Source organism: Hoplias malabaricus, chromosome 6 (assembly GCF_029633855.1).
Source record: "Hoplias malabaricus isolate fHopMal1 chromosome 6, fHopMal1.hap1, whole genome shotgun sequence".
NCBI classification, from domain to species: domain Eukaryota; kingdom Metazoa; phylum Chordata; class Actinopteri; order Characiformes; family Erythrinidae; genus Hoplias; species Hoplias malabaricus.
In genome coordinates this window covers 12,811,230-12,829,368 of record NC_089805.1, presented here as the reverse complement: position 1 = coordinate 12,829,368, position 18,139 = coordinate 12,811,230, and the positions used below count along the sequence as shown (strand labels likewise).

The 18,139-nt window shown below is 42.8% G+C and overlaps 2 protein-coding genes across 2 annotated transcripts in view; one reads left to right on the top strand and one right to left on the bottom strand.

Annotated features, from left to right (window-relative positions):
- serinc2 (serine incorporator 2) overlaps positions 1 to 3,386 on the bottom strand; it is an 11,943-nt gene extending 8,557 nt beyond the window's left edge. The window contains exons 1-4 of the mRNA XM_066673941.1: positions 3,283 to 3,386; positions 2,076 to 2,237; positions 1,579 to 1,766; positions 728 to 807 (exon numbers count right to left, since the gene is read on the bottom strand). Coding sequence (XP_066530038.1) covers positions 728 to 807; positions 1,579 to 1,766; positions 2,076 to 2,237; positions 3,283 to 3,321 — 469 coding nt within the window. The 5' untranslated portion in view covers positions 3,322 to 3,386. The remainder of the gene's footprint in view (positions 1 to 727; positions 808 to 1,578; positions 1,767 to 2,075; positions 2,238 to 3,282) is intronic.
- A 3,414-nt stretch (positions 3,387 to 6,800) lies between these two features.
- Positions 6,801 to 13,192, top strand: LOC136699321 (stathmin-like). Its single transcript, XM_066673942.1, has 5 exons — positions 6,801 to 6,912; positions 8,403 to 8,436; positions 8,809 to 8,981; positions 10,391 to 10,582; positions 12,327 to 13,192. The coding sequence occupies exons 2-5, from the start codon at positions 8,424 to 8,426 to the stop codon at positions 12,393 to 12,395; spliced, it is 447 nt and encodes a 148-aa protein (XP_066530039.1). The 5' UTR covers positions 6,801 to 6,912; positions 8,403 to 8,423; the 3' UTR covers positions 12,396 to 13,192.
- The last annotated feature ends 4,947 nt before the right edge of the window (positions 13,193 to 18,139 follow it).

Here is an 18,139-nt window from a genome sequence, read left to right as displayed (position 1 = left end):
CAGATACAGGGAGAACACACCACACTCCTCACAGACAATCACCCAGAGGAAGCCCATGCAGACACAGAGAGAACACAACACACTCCTCACAGACAGTCACCCGGAGGAAACTCACGCAGACACAGGGAGAACACACCACACTCCTCACAGACAGCCACTCGAGGGGTTTTGGGACTCGAATCCAAAACCTCCAGGACCCTGGAGCTGTGTCTGAGACACTACCTGCTGCTCCACTGTGAGGCCCCTGATTTAAACCACTCTTTTATTTTCAGATTATTTCTTATTTTCCACCGATTCAGAAATGCTATTTTATGGTTTATGTAAATTGTATAAAAATCAACATTATAATGTATTTTCAGCTGTTTTCAGCCCCCTGGATGAGGAAGGTCAGCCCCCAAACTGTCAGAAAACTGCCCGTGTTGGTCTCTGGAGGAAAAGCTAAATCTCTAAAAAGCAGAGCACTATAGAGAACACACTACAACATTTCACTGCAAATGTATGGCATATCATATTATTAGTCTATTATTCTAGAAAAAACATTTAAATGTTCCATAAAGTTTGCACAAGATTTATTGTGTATAAAAAGGTCAGGAGAATAAGGTAGTTTTGGTTAATGTTGATAAAACATTAATTTATTTACAATGATATTAATGTGATTTCAGTTGATTTCACTTCACCTACATTTTTTCTTATTTAAATGGAGAGATAATAGTGTTCACCTGTTTACCTTTGTTAAAGGTGCCATCTGGAATGAAGAATGCTCCCACAGTTATTGCAACCAGTATCAGGAACTTAAAGAACCAGAAACTGAAGACAGCATTCGCATTCACACACACACACACACACACACACACACACACACACAATGCATGTATAATTATGACAGAATGACCAGTGCTATATTCCAGCACCCCTCTGCAGCCACTAGAGGGCAGCAGTGTAACTTAAAGTAGTGATTTCCGTGTTAAAGAGCACATCTAATGAAAAACTCCATTGTTCGGTGCATGTTCACATTCTAGTGTGGATCTGGAGCCGACCAACCCACACACTGTGAAACAAGACCCCAGCTCCTTACTGCTGTGCGCTCGGGGTCAGGATGAACAGCGAGCGGCTCATTAAATGAGAATGGAAGAGAGCTGTTTAGACAGGGAGCTGTTTGCTTGTGGAAATTGGGGACAGTGAGGAGGTGGAGAAGATATATTTATATTCTTTATTCACACTTGCACATTTGTCTCCGCGTTGATTTGGGTCCCATAAGTGATTTAATATACTTGAGGTAACACTGTTTTCAGAGCTCCACGTGTAAGCAGAATTATCACCCACTCTTTTACTGCTGGTCTTTAAAAAAACTTTAAAAGAATCTGACAGCTGTGTCTTTTGTTGTTAACAGAAAAGGCCAGAGATAATTAAAACAAAAAGAGATGATTCTGTATGTTTTTCTTTTATCGTGTGACAGCTTGATAGCTGAGTCTGTACGATGTTATTAACCTCCATCCTGCTATGTATGTGTAAGCAGATCTTGAGCCTAAGAAAAGCCCTACGTTAATAACCATGATGGTAACGATGATGATGCTGTACCCATTCTGGATGGAGGCCCGGGGGTCTTTGCTGCTCCGAACCCGAATCATGATGACGGAGAACAGAAAGAAGAAGCAGACCATAGCGAAACACATCCTGTACACAGACTTGTAGCCCACGATAATATTACAGTTTACCTTCCCCTGGAACCCTGGGATCACAGAGTTCTGCTCACAGAAACCAGGGATCTGTGGAGAAAACACATTAAAAGTGCAATCCATGATTTTTTCCTTCTAAAAATGGCACAAATCCCATCTGATAACAGCGTACACTGTTTCGTAGACTCAGAATGAGTCAGTGTATATACTCCATAGAGTGGGTCCCCAACATGGGGTTGAACATTTAAAAGATATCCCTAATTTAATTAAACTGGGCAATGGTTTCAGCTCATAAGGTCATGTGTAAAAATGTGATTATTTAGTAATAAAATACATTTTTAATCATGTATTCGATACATATTTACAGAAACGTTTCTGTGAATGTCATAAATGTCATACTTTCTCCAGCTGGGTCTCCATCCCGGGCATGATCATGATGACGGACACCACAGTTCCGAGCAGTAAGAAGAAGGAGAACACCAGTCGGGTTACAGTCGAGTTAAAAGAGGACGGACAGCAACTCGACAGTAAACAAGGAGCAGAACCACACAGACACGAGGCCTACAGGACAAACATTAATAACACATTAATAACCTATAATAATCTTTAGAAGAGCTCGATACTGTCACTGTCATAACACAGCCCCTTATCTCCATCTCCGTTTCCATTTTTCGTCATATTGGATAACGTCCTGAACACTGTGTAAAAGATGTGTGTTTTCCTCCTCAAACACACCATTCCACATTAAAAGAGGGATTTGAGAACTGTTTCTCCACAGTCATAGTCACAGTCATCCCTTTAAGAAATATGAGGTCGCTTTCTTAGAGCGACAAAACTTTTCCAAACAGCTGGTCAGCTGGGAGATTCTGTAAAAACAAAAATCTGTGACTTGTTCATTCTCTTGAATCTTTATTTATGGGACCACAGCACATGTAATAAATATGTTGTATGTAAATAAAGCTTCAGGAGGATGAACACAGCACAGATTCCTGATTTTACTGCAGTTTACACAATGTCCTAATGTTTCTAAAAATGGGGTTTTACTCCAGTGTTGGTCGTAGATTTTATAATAGAATGATTTCATAATATAACATTTACAATCATAACATATATAGCCTACAGCTTAAGCATGGATACATTAATGACAGGTTATAGATACAGGTTATTTAAGATATATTCTAATAATTAAGTGATAAACTTTGGGTTAAATGTCAGGATCAATGCCCATAATAATAATAATAATAATAATAATAATAATAATAATAATAATAATATAAATATTAATAAAACAAAATAAACTTGACTTCTCATTCGAAACGTTCCCTTCCACCTTACATGACTTTAAACAGAGACACGATTTAAGGTGAAAAGGAAAGTTTGTGGCCGGAACCCACATTTGAAGCGTTAATTAAACCCCTGTATATTAATAACGACGCTGAACTGAAACAATTTGGTCGAAAAGTCATAAACCTTAATTTAGGCAATGTTCACGTGACCGAAACCCAGACAATTTGGGTGAAAAAACACTTAAAACAGCTGAAAACCCATAGAAATTGTGGATTAATCGTTTTATCAACGTTTTATAAAGCTTTAAAAAGAGACTTACGCAGCTCGCCAGTGAACACAGAGCCATACAGGCCCCCATTTCTGCTGAAAAACACGAACACAATAACAACCACAAACACAGCGCTGAAACTTCCTCAACAGCAGCGTCACTGCTCCGAAACTCAGCTGCTCACCGCTGATTGGCTGATTCTCCGCAGTGCTTTACAAATAGACCAATCAGAATACGTTCGACTGACAATTGTGAATAAGGAGGGTCTTCCACAACATTAGCAGCTCCAAACTTCGTCTATAACTTTAACAGTAGTAATGCAGCTACGTTTACAGAAGGATACAAGCATTAAATATTTTATTTAAATAACGTTACAAAGGAATTTATCTCAAAACATCCAAGGTGTGTGTGTGTGTGTGTGAGTGTGTGTGTGTGTGTGTGATCCTTCTGAGAAAACTATATTATAAGAGACCAAAGTGTCTCCCCCTCACACACAGAGAGAGAGAGAGAGAGAGAGAGAAAGAAGGATAACAAACTCACTCACTGCAAGTTTTAAGTTTGTCTCTCTCTCTCTCACACACACACACACACACACACAAAACGAAGTCACATCATCATCATATTATTTTATAGGGCGACACTACCGACTGGAGCAGCAGGTAGTGTCTCTGTCACACCTCCAGGGACCTGGAGGTTTTGGGTTTGAGTCCCGCTCCGGGTGACTGTCTGTGAGGAGTGTGGTGTGTTCTCTCTGTGTCTGCGTGGGTTTCCTCCAGGTGACTGTCTGCGTGGGGTGTGGTATGTTTTCTCTGTGTCTGCGTGGGTTTCCTCCGGGTGACTGTCGGTGAGGAGTGTGGTATGTTCTCCCTGTGTCTGTGTGGGTTTCCTCCGGGTGCTCCGGTTTCCTCCCATGCTCCAAAAACACACGTTGGTAGGTGGATTGGAGACTCAAAATGTGTGAGTGAATGTGTGAGTGTGGGTGTTGCCCTGTGAAGGACTGGCGTCCCCTCCAGAGTGTGTTCCCGTCTTGCACCCAATGATTCCAGGTAGGCTCTGGACCAGAGGCGATTGCTCTAAGCTAAGCTTCCCCTAAAATGTCAAAAAATAAATGATCAAATATGTTCTGTTGTGTGTACATGTCAGTGAATAAATATGCACTACAACACGCTCAACTTTTGTTCAGAATCAGCTTCTTATCACTGGTAAAGACGTGGCTTTCCCGCAGTTTCACAGTGCTTAGAGTTCAATAGCGAAGCAGCGAAGTGCAGCGAAACGAGACGAGTCATTGGATAAATGCTGGGCTTTGTCCCGCCCATCGGACGCACAGTGTCTCTGGAGGTCTATAGGGCAATGGGCTGGCCTCGGCTGGCCCAGACGCTCAGCTTCTGCATGATGATTGGATGATCTGTCTGAGGCTGAATCTCTTTTTGATTGACAGTGAAATGAGCGAATCAGCAATCCTTTGGTGTAGAGATCCGTGGGAGCATTACATTTTCATTCTGTTCTGAGTTGAACTAGACTTTCTTAAAGCTCTTAGCAGCATTTTCTTTGTTAAAAACGACTAGTGACAAATCACGCTTCTATTTCTGGTGGGTTTTTTTTGTAGCTGGTTGTGTTTGGAGACTGACTTCTATCACACTTTCTGACTTCTATCGCAGTTTCTGTCCAGCGGGTGCTGCTGAGCCCCTCCACCATCACAAAGCACTCACAGGCGGACACACTTCACATGGGCCAAGGCCGTTTAAGCAGCCAAGCTCTGCTGGCCATTGAGAGGACACTAGTCAAGTCCCTGGAAAAGACGCCTTGTTGGTACAACAGGGTCACAGATCATTTTCTTAAAAAAGGAACGGAGGGTAGAATTTACATATAAATAAACCAACACATTTTATGATGTATGATGAAATTGAGCTTCCCCTCCTTGAAAGAACAGCATTCGCCACTGCTCTGGACCCATCGCGACCCTGAACTGGATAAGCGGTTATAGATATTGAATGAATGAGAGTCTGAGTCCCATAGAATGCAGCACTGCTCCACAGCCCAGATCTGGGGGTCTTTATACACCTCTGTCCGACTCCTGGCATCATCCATTACCACTTTTGCCTCATGTGCAACTGCTCCAGAGTGTCTCATTTCATTTCATGCAGGAACTCCCTCCAGGAGAGATTAGCTTAATCTAGAATGCTATCAGATCCTCACAGCAATGTTCTGCAATAATTGTTTATTGCACTGTGTTGAATGCTGAGTAGCAACCTGTGTGCCGTGTTGTTCCTCAGTCAGTGAGTGGTTTTGAAGCTTGTCCTGGGAGCAGTTTTGTCTCCGGGGGACTTTTCTGGGGACTTCTTCCCAAGGGACGTAGACACACAATTAACCCTTTAAACACCAGGACACATTGTGTCTCACTGTTAATGAGGCAGCTGTGTCACAGATACACCTCTGATCCCTGATCTCTGATCTGAGATCAGCTCTTAATGTTTATCTGCTTCAGTTTTAACCGCAGCACTCAGTACATACAGCACATAAACCTGGGACAGATTTCTGGAGTTATTGTGAGATGTGAACTGTCCTGTGCTCCAGCAGATCACAGGGACTGACTATAAAACACATCAGTAGAACATTTACATATTTCTGTGTGACACAGATTTCTATGACACAGTTCACCTCTGCACATCTCCACAGATGTCTACTGTTTACATAAAACTCAGAAAACCTCTCTGTCTGTGCATGTGAAAGCTTTAAGTTTTTATATGATGGGACAGTTTCAGGGGAGACCCTAAGTCAAACCCAATGATTCTCATTAAGAACTAGAGACCCTGATCAGGATGTGCTTACAGAAGGTGCATGAATGAATGAATGAATTCTCAGTAATATAGGCCTATAAGCTTAATACTAATACTTAATTTTTACACTGAACAATCACTGGTTTAAGAACACCAACTTGTATCTACCTTGTAATCTCAAGCAGCACTGCTGTGTCTGATACATTTGTGCCAGTGCAGAACAGTTACAGAACATTTAATACTTAACCATTTGTCATTGATCAGGAACCCCCACAGAGCAGATATAATTTGGGTGGTGGATCATTTTCAGCACTGCATACGCGTGTGTTGTGCTGGTATGTGTGGATCAGACACAGCAGTCATCCACCACCCTAACAATACCTGCTCTGTGGGGGGTTCCTTACCACTGAGGAACAGCATGAAAGGGGTCTAACAAAGTGTGTCTGTAATTGTAGCACTACAAAGTGCACCTGTGTGTTCCGTGGAGCTGAGAGAGTGGACACTCGGGCTACAAGCAAGGACATTTTAATGTCATAAACAGACACAAACATCCAGGAGTAACGTGGGGAATTGGGTTTAAATGTACGTCTCTTTAGATTTTCTAGTAAATAACGAACATCAGTTAAAGTTTACAGTGCTTCAGTCGCTCCATTACCGTGAAAATATCTACAAAACACGACAACAAGGCTCCATTTGTCGTGTTTATGTTTGAAAGCGGCAAAGAAGCACTTAAAAACATTAAGAACTACAACTCCCAGAAGGCGCGCCAGCCAATAAAAGAGCAGGCAGTTGTGTGACGTCACGGTATTTAGTCTTTTTATGCGCGAATTCAGAACTCATAGGGAAGAGTGAGAGAGAGCGAGAGTAGAAAGTGACTTAAGAAGTGAACTGCTTTGTTTGGAAGGTGGGTGTCACTGTTATTGTTTTTTTTCTGCTCGGGAAGGGTAGCTTTAACCGCTTTGAAACTCAAAAAAGTGGTTTATTTCCACGTCATTCATGCTTTAAAGAGGATATTTTGAGACTTTTAGTTTAAACTGGTCTTTTCTATAAGTCTGAGACATGCTGTGCTTTGTCTGGTCTCTTGACCAAAGCCATTAACTCGTTTTGCAATTCATTTTATTTCAGGTTTGCATTTCAAAACAAGATCTGTTTGAAATTTCAGTGTTTTTGTGCTTATAGTCGATTTTGATGCTTTAAATGCTCAATATATTGTTGTTTTTATGCGAAACGTGCAGAAAGAATCCTTTTTAGGGTTTATTTATTCAGAGCTGAAAGCAAGTTTTAAGCATGCAACTGTGTTTTTCTTTTTTTAGACTTGATTAGGGCACACTGCTATTGTGTATACTGCTCTAACTCTTTGCTTATTTGTTCTGCTTGTTTTTTTAAATTTAATGGCATTTCTGCAGACTTATGGTCACCATCTGAAAGTTGAGGTAGTTGTTCTACTCTGAATTAACCCGAATGTCAGGGGCAGCCTTTTACAGCAATTTAACCTATAAGCCTATAACGTCAGTGTGTGTGTGTGCTCGTAAAAGTCTCCAGACCTAAACACGTCTTTCAGAAACGCAGCATTCTGAGGCTCAGTTTGGCTCGATATTCCCCGCGTGATTTTTTGGAATTCTCCGTTCCACCTTAAGTGCCCTATCAGCTTTATTGCATTTAAGGGGGAGGGTAAACTTCCATTAAGAAATCAAGTTCAGGTGCATGATTCCAGTGAATCCGTGCATGAAGAAGTCATGGAGCAGGAGGGTTTTGGTTCGTGCGAACGTCGAGGCTTTTGTTTTAATCTCTGTCTCGTGCACAGGTGCGTTACTTCTAAATGCATTTATAATGCAGTATTTAAGATGCAGGGTTTAGTGCATGCATTAATTGCAACTTTTCTACTCCAGACTGTTCCCACGTTATGAATAATATTAATGATAATATAATAGTCCTCATTGTTTTTGTTTGCATTTATGTGCTTGAAGTGCACATGACGTCACTTCAGGCGGGTAACCGATGTTTGCGCGCCTTTTTTTGGCGGATGTGGGGGTAGAGCCCTAAAACCAACACACACACCTCTGCATGTTGAGGCGGGGACACAGTTGAGCTCATGTTTTTGTTGAAAGTGTTTTTGCTAAATCTATTTTAACTCTTTAATCTCTCACTTTTTATTTCACTGCATTTTTCTTTACTCCCCTCCCCTTTTTTCATTCATTTTTCTTTTTTTTCTTATTATTCTTTCCCACATTTTTACGCTCCATTCTTGGTTTCTCACCTTCTCATAAATTCAGTTCTCTCTCTCTCGCTGTCTGTCTCAGAGCCCCCGCTAGAGGGCGATGCTGCTCTTTTGTTTATAGCATCACTGCTTTTGAACCCATGTTTATTTTCACTCCTGTCTCTTTTATTCTTTAGACTGCGTTCTCTGCTGCTGCGATGGCCTCGGGAGGTAAGAGACAACGACCATTTTCCAAAACAAACAAATCCTTCACAAGACTAAGATATCAGCCACAGGATTTAAAAACCAATGAAAAGAGGAGTGGGTAACACTGGTCTGGTTACAGCGCCCCCTGGCGAGGGGTGGGGTCCTGTGCTGGAGCTTCACTGATGTGTGAGAGCTCTGCTGACTCTAGGCACTTGTATGGGATCGGGCCCAGGACCCAGTCGCTCACCTCTACATTGACCACTTCTCCTTCCACATCAACTTCAAAAACGAACCCTTCACTCACTGCCTGATATTCTCTCCCCTCTGCATGGGGTGCTAGTATTTACTGATGCTCCTCAAATGAAAGCTCACTGTGTTCTGCTTTGTTCTCCTCAGATTTCCAGGTGAAAGAGCTGGACAAGCGGGCGTCTGGTCAGGCCTTTGAGGTGATTCTGGCTAGTCCCACCCCTGACGCTAAAGGGGAGTTCCTCCTCTCCCCTTCCAGGAAGAAGGATTTATCTCTGGAGGAGATCCAGAAGAAACTGGAGGCGGCGGAGGAGAGACGAAAGGTCAGTGTTGTGCAGATTATGCTCCACGTTATTAAACATTGGCATCAGGAAAGTGCATAACAGCAGTGCTTTAATTTGTCTATGCAGGCTTTGCCTACAAGTGTTCTCTATAGTTACTGTTGCTAGGTTAGACAAGCTTTATAAAACTGCTGTGTCCGAGACGGTTCCCAATGATTAAAATGATTTACTATCCACTAAAACAATACTGGTTCTTGAACTGGTTCCTTTCCTGATTCTTATAACCTTGGTTCTTTTCATATTTCTACATGTTTAGAGGGGAATGGAGGATACATCACCAGTGGGAGGCACTGCTGTGTCTGAATACAGCTCCAGAGCCACAGATACCCTGTCAGAGTCATGACAGGGTCATTTGTTTATTCTGTGTTTACCGTGGAGTCAGATCAGAGTGAGATATAACAGTGTAAATGTTGCTGAGCTCAGAGGTGTCCTGCTGAGGTCGTGAACAACGGAGAAACGTAACCAGCGCAGAGCCTCTGATCAACGCTCATGGTGTTGCCCCAGAAACACACACAAACAGATCATGTTTCTGCTTTATTTCCTGTTGTTTATTTATATGAAATGGTGTAAATGACCGTGTCCAGCTCCACTGGGGGATAACGCTGTGTGACGCTCTGAGCTCTTTGCTGAACTGACCCTCCACATGCCCACGGACCACATGGTTCGCGCTGAAAAACCTACTCTTTGGTTCCAGCTGGGAACTAACTTTCCTGGTTCACGGACCAGTTTTTTGGTGAAAATGCACCAAATGATTCCAAATTTTATGGATTCTCATTGGTGGAAAAAGCATTATTGTTTGCTACCCTCCTGAGTTCAGGCAACAATAGGAAATATATATATATATATATATATAATTTTTTTTTTTCCTTTTCCTGGGCTCCCCCTACTGTCGCAGAGTGTGATATAATTTTACAGCACTGTCTTGAAATCAAGGGACGAGGTAGTCGGTGTGTTCCTACCATCCTCCAAGTTACACAGCATTTTCTACAGTGCTTACAGCTCAATGGTTCATCACAATGGTTTTAAGGTTGTTTTTTAAAATGGTGCCATCTATAGTGAGCAATGTAGGGGATAGTGAGTAGTGCTCATTTTGAACACAGCTTGAGAACAGATTTCAGGGAGAGCACACAATGGTTTGTGTAACTGCAGACATCTAAAATTCCTGTAACAAAACTTAAGCAATACATGTGACAAACTTAAATTGATGGCAGCCTCAATGTATCTAAAGTAAAACTGTAAACATCTTGCTTCCTTTCTTGCCATGAGTGTGGCCCTAAGGACATACGCCGTTAAATGCAAACTAACATTTTCTTTCTCTCCAAGCGTCTATAACGCTGTTTATTTTCATGTCAGAGGCTCTAACGCTGTTCTGCTCTTGTTTCTCATCCCAGTCTCATGAGGCCATGTTACTGAAGCACTTGGCGGAGAAACGTGAGCATGAGAAAGAGGTGCAGCTGAAAGCTCTGGAGGAGAACACCAACTTCAGCAAAATGGCAGAGGAGAAGCTCAACCAGAAGATGGAGGCCAACAAAGAGAACCGGACGGCCATCATGGCGGCGATGAGCGAGAAGTTCAAGGAGAAGGTGTGAGACGTTCCACTTGAGTTGTTCTAATGTTCGTCGACGTGAGAGTATCAGGATTTTTATCTAGACATTAACTAGTTTTAGATTTATATTTTAATTTATTTGAAGTTAAATCTCCACTTCAGCAGATGTTTACCGTCTTTGTTTCAGAATAGATGAACATTTGATGAAGGTGGAGCAGGTTTTAGCGCCTGCTGCTGGAGTAACAGAAGAGTTCTAAAGTCAAATAAGATCTACGCTGTTTAGAGCAGGGGGTAATTAAATAAATTTCATTAAGCTCTGTTTAGAGAGAACCTTCCCAAGCCAAGGTCCGGAACGGAACGTATAACCTACATATGATCAGTGCCACATCCTGTAGATTATAGTAGCCTCATAGTTGTAGCATTTTGTCGTTCACCACTGAATGTGAATTGAATTACACGTTCAGTTACATTCCAACAATTTTTGAATAATTACAAATGACAAAACATCCTTGTTTTAGGTAAAATTCATGAATAAAACAATTTTTTTCAAAATACATGCTTATTTTAAAGTCCCTAATGACTTTTATAGTTGAAGTTGGCTTTACTGCTTTTCCATAACCAGTGATCTGATTGGTTCTTATTACTGGAGGGCGGGAGTTTATGGACGACAGCATTTAATAAGGGAGCAATTACAGGTAGAAATTCTCATGACGCAGAATGTGGATTCTGTTTATGGATAAAGAGCTTTTATCTCGTCCCTTGGGCTGGTTTTACTGGCCCCAGGACAGCGGCGTCTCGACCCTTTCCTGTGTGTATCACTCACTGGAGTCACAACGTTCATCATAATGCACAGGTCTGATTGGCTGAGTAGCAGACATGTGATGAGTTTTCTGGAGGACTAAACCTGAACTGTAACGACTACAGTCACACCACTTCAAACACACACTCTGTTCAAAATTAAACAGCTCTTAATAGTTTCAGTTACAGGTCCAGGGTCAGATCGGACAGCGTCTGGGTCCAGGACTCAGACCGTGCTTCACCTATTTGTGACGCCTGGTTTAGAAGCACAGCTGGAGCTAACAGACACTTGTGGTTTAACACACAACAGCAGATTTCCCAGTGAAACTAAGGCTCAAGTCACACACATTTAGAGATAAAGCCTCATAGCTGTGAGGTGAGTTGAGTGAAGGCTCTTGAGAGTTTTGTCTTATTTTCAGCTTCATTCCTCTGTTTTAACCCAAACTCAGCTCTAAACTCACACTGCAGGGAGTGACTGGGCTTGTGTTTTATCCCCCACCTGTTTTCAATGTGACATCAGCAGTCAGTGAGCTCCCTGTGGCTCTCTTAAATGCACACAAATGAACGGTTTCCTTTTACTGAGACACAAGTGATGTGACACACGTCATAAATGCAGCCCTCGTTTTGAGAGATGTCCACGTTTTAAACACCACAGTGTACTGTTACTGTAGAATGGGGTTGTTAGGGATGTCTTGCAGGGTTTGGCTTTGCTCTTTTCTACTACAGGTTAAACTAATACCATTTAAAATACTCAGATCCACTTTGTGTTGCTGTTTTCTTTTAGTGTTAATGTCTTTAGCCATGTCCTAAGAACCTGCTGACGTTGCACCATGTGACTTTTGAAAACACTGCATTTTTTGAAGTCTCAGTTTAGTTGGTTTCAGTGAATTCTTATGAACGTTACGAATAATCCTCCACCAGGCCACATGGTGTTTCACAGCTGGTGATAACTGCCCTGACCAGTCTCACTGCTTTATTTTTAGGATAAGAAGCTGGAGGAGGTTCGGAAGAACAAGGAGACCAAAGAGAATGTGGGGAACGGCGAGAACTAAACTGTACTGACCTCCTTTCAGCTGTTTACAACAATTTTTACTCTTTCAAAGACTGTCGTTTGTTCAATGCCTTGTTCCCTTCTCTCCGTTTGGAGAAATGGCAGGAGTGCGGTTTGTTTTGGGTTCAGATCTCTATAGATTTAACTCGGTTACTTTCTGTAATCTTCTCTTTGAACGTCTGCTGTTTTTAGCACCAACAGCATCTCACTCAGTGGAATCCCTTCAAATCTGCTCAGCATCTGAGGAACCAGGGTTATTTCAGGATTGAGGTTTTTTTTTTTTTTTTTTTCCTCTCCCTTCTCTCCACGTTCTACTTCAGTGAAATTACCACAGTTTTTAGAACTGTCTAAACATACTTTGTGAAATGTATTGTACAACGGGTTAAATTTGCAAGAAAAACAGAATCCTGTAAAATTCTTGTAAATACAGCGTGCTGCTGTGAGATGCTGGGGGTTTTCAGGGCGATCGCTGGTGTTCTGCACAGGTGTGTTGGATTCTGAGCTTAATGAAGAGAAGAATGGAGAATACGGTGGCCCAGAGGGACAAATCAGGCTTTTTAGAATTCAAAACAAACAAGAACCAAACAAAGTGAAATAAGTGTAAAGGTGTCTGCGGTAACAAAGAACACAGTTTAAGGTGGAACATGACCACACTCTTAAGGGAGTATGTGTGAATGTTTATGAAAAAATGCATAATGTTTGTGTTTTGCTTATTGACCCTTTTGGGCCACTGTATGGAGAGCTGTGTGCTGATGTCCAGTGCTGGTTAATTACTGTCCTAAATTAAAATAAACAGCTACAATCTTCTGCTTGTGTTGGACTTTATTTTTATTTATATATATATATATATATATTTTTTTTTAATGAACACTGCATGGTTTATACTTATGTTTCCAGGCTCCGGGTTTGTTTTTAGTGACATTTGTCACTTTAGCAGAATTAACTTGAGTCCAAATCAAGCCTGTCCAATAGCAACAGGACACTTTCTGTTCCAGATGTAAGCCCAACACTACACATTCAACCTACAAATCTCTCACACTCACATGAAATACATTAACGTTGTACACCGTGTTACGTGATGTCTGGTGTGCACTGGTCCCGGACATCTAGCAGAGTGGCCAGTCGGGGGCAGCATTGCACAAGGCACAGAAAAGAGCCTAGATTAATTAACATGCTTTTAATCTATGTTTCACGGGGAAGATACTCATTTAGAGTTTAAAATGACTGTCCACCTTTACAGAACAGTGGAACTGTGTTCTCTGGCGTGAGGGGGTTCCTCTGGTGTGTGGAACTGTGTCCTCTTGAGTTATGGGGTTCCTCTGATGTGTGGAACAGTAGAACTGTGTTCTCTGGAGCGATGGACTTCCTCTGGTGTGCGGAAAAGTGGAACCGTGTTCTCTGGAGTGATGGGGTTCCTCTGGTGTTTGTGTGTGTGGTTACTGCATCATTTGAACACAGCAGCTGTCCTTCACATTGTGTGTAAATCTCATGATGAATGACCAATAGAAACACACCAAAATCACTCTGAATACCACTGACTTCCACTGAAAAGCATTTTTCCTTCTGTGAAGTTCACATGGCTTTGTTTTTTGACAAATGAAATGCAGTGTATCCCGCCCCTTGTAGGAATCCCCCCGAACTTTCTCTAAGACAAACTTTCTATTCTTTATTCGTTCTGTGATGTCCAAACATGTGGAAGTACATCTCACCCTGAATGTGCTGCTGTCTGCTCTCTGTTGTGTGGAGGAGTTTATTTCTGAGCTTCCTCGGTTCAACTTGAAGTTCATCTGATAGTCGCTGTGGTCCGCGTCGTCGTGTCATAGTTACATTTCTGAGGAAAGTTACATCAGGTGTAGGGTTGGTGTTGACATGTTTATGACAAAGGTTTGATGCAGAAGAATAAGTTGGGCTCAAAGCTGGCATTCAAGATAAAAAAAAAACACTATAGAACCATGTGTTCTGGAAACCGCTCTAATGTGTTTACGAAGCCCCAGTGTCTGTAAATGGGTCAAAAAACAAAGTGTCTAGGTCCAGTGCTAGGCTTTCTCTCTCTGCTCACAGCAGAGAAACACCATCTGGAGGTTTTTAGACAACGGAGAGACTCCAAACGCTGAAAAGCACCAACCGAGATGAGGATGTTGCTCTATTCCTGCTCCATAGGGGGATAACACTGACTTATTTTTGCTGTTACAGTTACATTACTTAAGGTGGAACTGACTCTAAATTCAGGAGAGCACTAACTGCATGAAAGTGAACACAGAGCGAAAGTGCTACAAAACTAAACAGCTCGAGTTACACATGAGCTTCTGTGAGAATTCAAACACTTTGTACGTGTCTGACATTATGTTCAGAAACTCTGTCTTTTAAATAAACCAGAGAACAGTGTTTCCTCACAATTGTAGAAGTCCTTTAAAGTGAGGAGGTGTGTGTAAACATTCCTCAGATGTTACCGCTGCATTAACACACAGTATATGCTGCTGTTTGTGTTGTGTACAGTGTGTAGGAGTCTGAGTTCAGCAGATCATTCTCAGCATCGAGTCGCACCGCGGCGGTGTGTAGCTGGGGTCAGGGGTTGTGTAGACAATTGTCTGAGGTCAGGCTCCGGTCACTGGCAGAGTGCGGGGCCAGTATTGATCCAGGGCTCGGGACAGAGCTCCAGCTTCAGCTCCCGGACTGAGACTCGGTGGAGACTTTGACAGAGACTCTGAGGAAAAACTGCCACACTTAGTAAAAAACATGTGCAACACATTTCTACTAAATCACTGTTATTTAATTTAAATGTAGATACTTTATAACACTTTTTACCAATGAGTTTTATACTGTTTGAGTGTAGTGTATAATTGTAATTCAGATTCCAAACTCTCCACTCTTCTGTAATGTTACTGTAACTGCATCGTATTAAAATCACATTCTCATTTTATTTATAAAAAAGAACCTAAAAATGAAGCTGTGTGAAAAGTGAAGAGTTTATTGGGCGCTGCATTCGTTATGAGCTCCATCAGGAAAAAAAGCTGCAGAAGACTGTAATGGGTTTGTTCTGTTCTGGGGGAAAATACTGTGTCCAAAAATGAGTGTGGGTTTAGACCATTTACAGATGGGGTCAGTGTTAGAGTCGGGAACAGAGCGCATTAACACTGTGTTTATAGGTTATTTCTGTTTGGATTAAAATGAGAATCAACTCGTCTTCGATGATGATTAATGGGGAATGTGTGAGTTCTGAACAGTGCCTGAGGGCTGGCACTGGGGTGTGTGTGGGGGGGGAGGAGTGATGAGGGGGACAGAGGGATAGAAACAGAAAGAGAGGGGCAGGAGTAATGAGGGGGACAGAGGGACAGAGACAGACAGAGAGAGAGGGGTAGGAGTGATGAGGGGGACAGAGGGATAGAGACAGAGAGAGAGAGGGGTAGGAGTGATGAGGGGGACAGAGAGATAGAGACAGAGAGAGAGGGGCAGGAGTGATGAGGGGGACAGAGGGACAGAGACAGACAGAGAGAGAGAGGGGTAGGAGCAATGAGGGGGACAGAGGGATAGAGACAAAGACATAGAGAGGGGTAGGAGTGATGAGGGGGACAGAGGGATAGAGAGAGAGAGAGGGGTAGGAGTGATGAGGGGAACAGAGGGATAGAGACAGAGAGATAGGGGTAGGAGTGATGAGGGGGACAGAGGGATAGAGACAGAAAGAGAGGGGTAGAAGTGATGAGAGGGATAGAGACAGACAGAGATAGAGGGGTAGGAGTGATGAGGGGGACAGAGGGACAGAGACAGACAGAGAGAGAGGGGTAGGAGTGATGAGGGGGACAGAGGGATAGAGACAGAGAGAGAGAGTGGTAGGAGTCTGAGACAGAATTAAAGCTCTGTTGGCGATATTTGGTGCTAACAATGTGACCCCTGGTGATTAAAGCGATGTAATAGCGCCCCCACAGGTGGGAGGTGGATGGGTGAGAGAGTGGCTTCGTCAGCGCTTCACTTGCTCGACCTCATTCGCTCAGAGTGAAGAATCTGACTGTTCTCCCTCTCAGTCCTCCTCTCAATCGCCCACTCAGCCGAGTGACATAGTGGCCCCTCTGCCTAGTGAGAGAGAGGGAGGGAGAAAGAGAGAGAGGGAGATGGAGATAGAGAGAGAGGGAGATGGAGATAGAGAGAGTGAGGGAGGGAGGGAGGGAGGGAGAGAGAGAGAGAGGGAGATGGAGATAGAGTGTGAGGGAGAGAGAGGAAGATAGAGAGATAGAGAAAAGGGAGAGAGCGAGAGATAGAGAGATGAAGTATGTGAATAATTTCTGACACTTGTCGGCAGCTGCTCTTAATTGATGCTTTTAAAGCTGCCGTCAGAAATGAGACAGACCTTTGTTTACCTTTTGTCAACAGCGACAATAACAATAAAAATCATAATTATAATAGTAATAAAAGTTCACATCAATAAAATATTATAAAAAATTTTCAAGAGACTCTTGTTGTGGTTTTGTTTGAGGCTTTTGATGAGCTGTGGCAGTTTAACATTTTTATTTCTGTTACAGATGGACATGTTACAATCAGACACAAGATTAAAACCACTATCACGGGCAACAGGGAGAGCAAAGAAACCCAGACTTCTCTGTCCCCCACAGCTTCCACCAGCTCCTTCTGGGGATCCTAAGGCGTTCCCAGTCCAGCGGGAGATATAATCCCTCCAGCGTGTCCTGGGTCTACCCTGGGGCCTCCTCCAGTTGGACATGCCTGGTGTACATCCAACAGGAGGCTCATTATTAGATGCCTGAACCACCTCAACCAGCTCCTCCCTAATCACTGAGCTCCCCGTCATGGAGAGTACACCCAGAAAATTCATCCTGGCCGCTCGTATCCACAAGCTGGTTCTGTTTGTCGTTACCCAGAGCCAATCAGCATAGGCGAGAGTGGGGACATAGACGGACCGGTGTCAGACTGAGAGCTCTGTTTATAGCTCAGCTCCTCTTCACTACGACGGTGTGGTACAGTGACCACATCACTGTAGACTCTGCACCGACCTCTGATCAGCGCCGTGCCGTATCACATCATTCAAGACATCAGCATCATTTTAAAATGAATCAGTTGTGAGAGTTGTGATATTCTGACTTTTATAATTACATTTTTCATTTAGTCATAATACAGCTTACATGGTGTTATTGAAAAACACCATTCATTCATTCATCATTCATTCATTCATTCATTCATTCATTGTCTGTAACCCTTATCCAGTTCAGGGTGCATTAGGGTTAGGGCTGGGGTTGGGGTAAGGGAATCAGAACCAGAACCACATCCTCTGTGGTACTGACTTCACCTGCCACTGGTTTTAATCTTGTGGCTGATATTCAGAGAGATGAAGGTTAAGTGACTGCTGTAATTAGGAATGAACTCAGTGAATCTTCATTACTGAGTCTCAGTGAGACCCTCGAAGGTCACGCCCACAGTCTAAACATCTATCATCAGGTTAATAACGAGTGGGTGATGGGCTTCTCAGTGGGACAGAGGGATGGAGGGATAAGAAGCTGGACTGAGGGCTGAGGCATGAAGAACAGATGAGAAGAAAGGTTTGGGAAAAGCTTGAAAGTTTTTATTTCACATTTGAGACTCACAATGAACTCTCTCTATCTCATTTCATCTCCCCCCCCTCTCTCCCTCTCTCTCTCCGTCACCCTACTTGTCTCTCCCTCATCTCTCCCTCTCTCTCTCTCTCCCCTCTCCCTCATTTCATGTATCTCACTCTTTCTTCCCCTTCTCGTTCCATCTCTC

What these genes read in the sequence shown, in the direction of transcription:
- LOC136699321 (XM_066673942.1), top strand. An exon ending in CGGCGGAGGAGAGACGAAAG is followed by an intron (nt 8,982 to 10,390) that starts GTCAGTGTTGTG and finishes TTCTCATCCCAG; the next exon opens with TCTCATGAGGCCATGTTACT. An exon ending in GCGAGAAGTTCAAGGAGAAG is followed by an intron (nt 10,583 to 12,326) that starts GTGTGAGACGTT and finishes CTTTATTTTTAG; the next exon opens with GATAAGAAGCTGGAGGAGGT.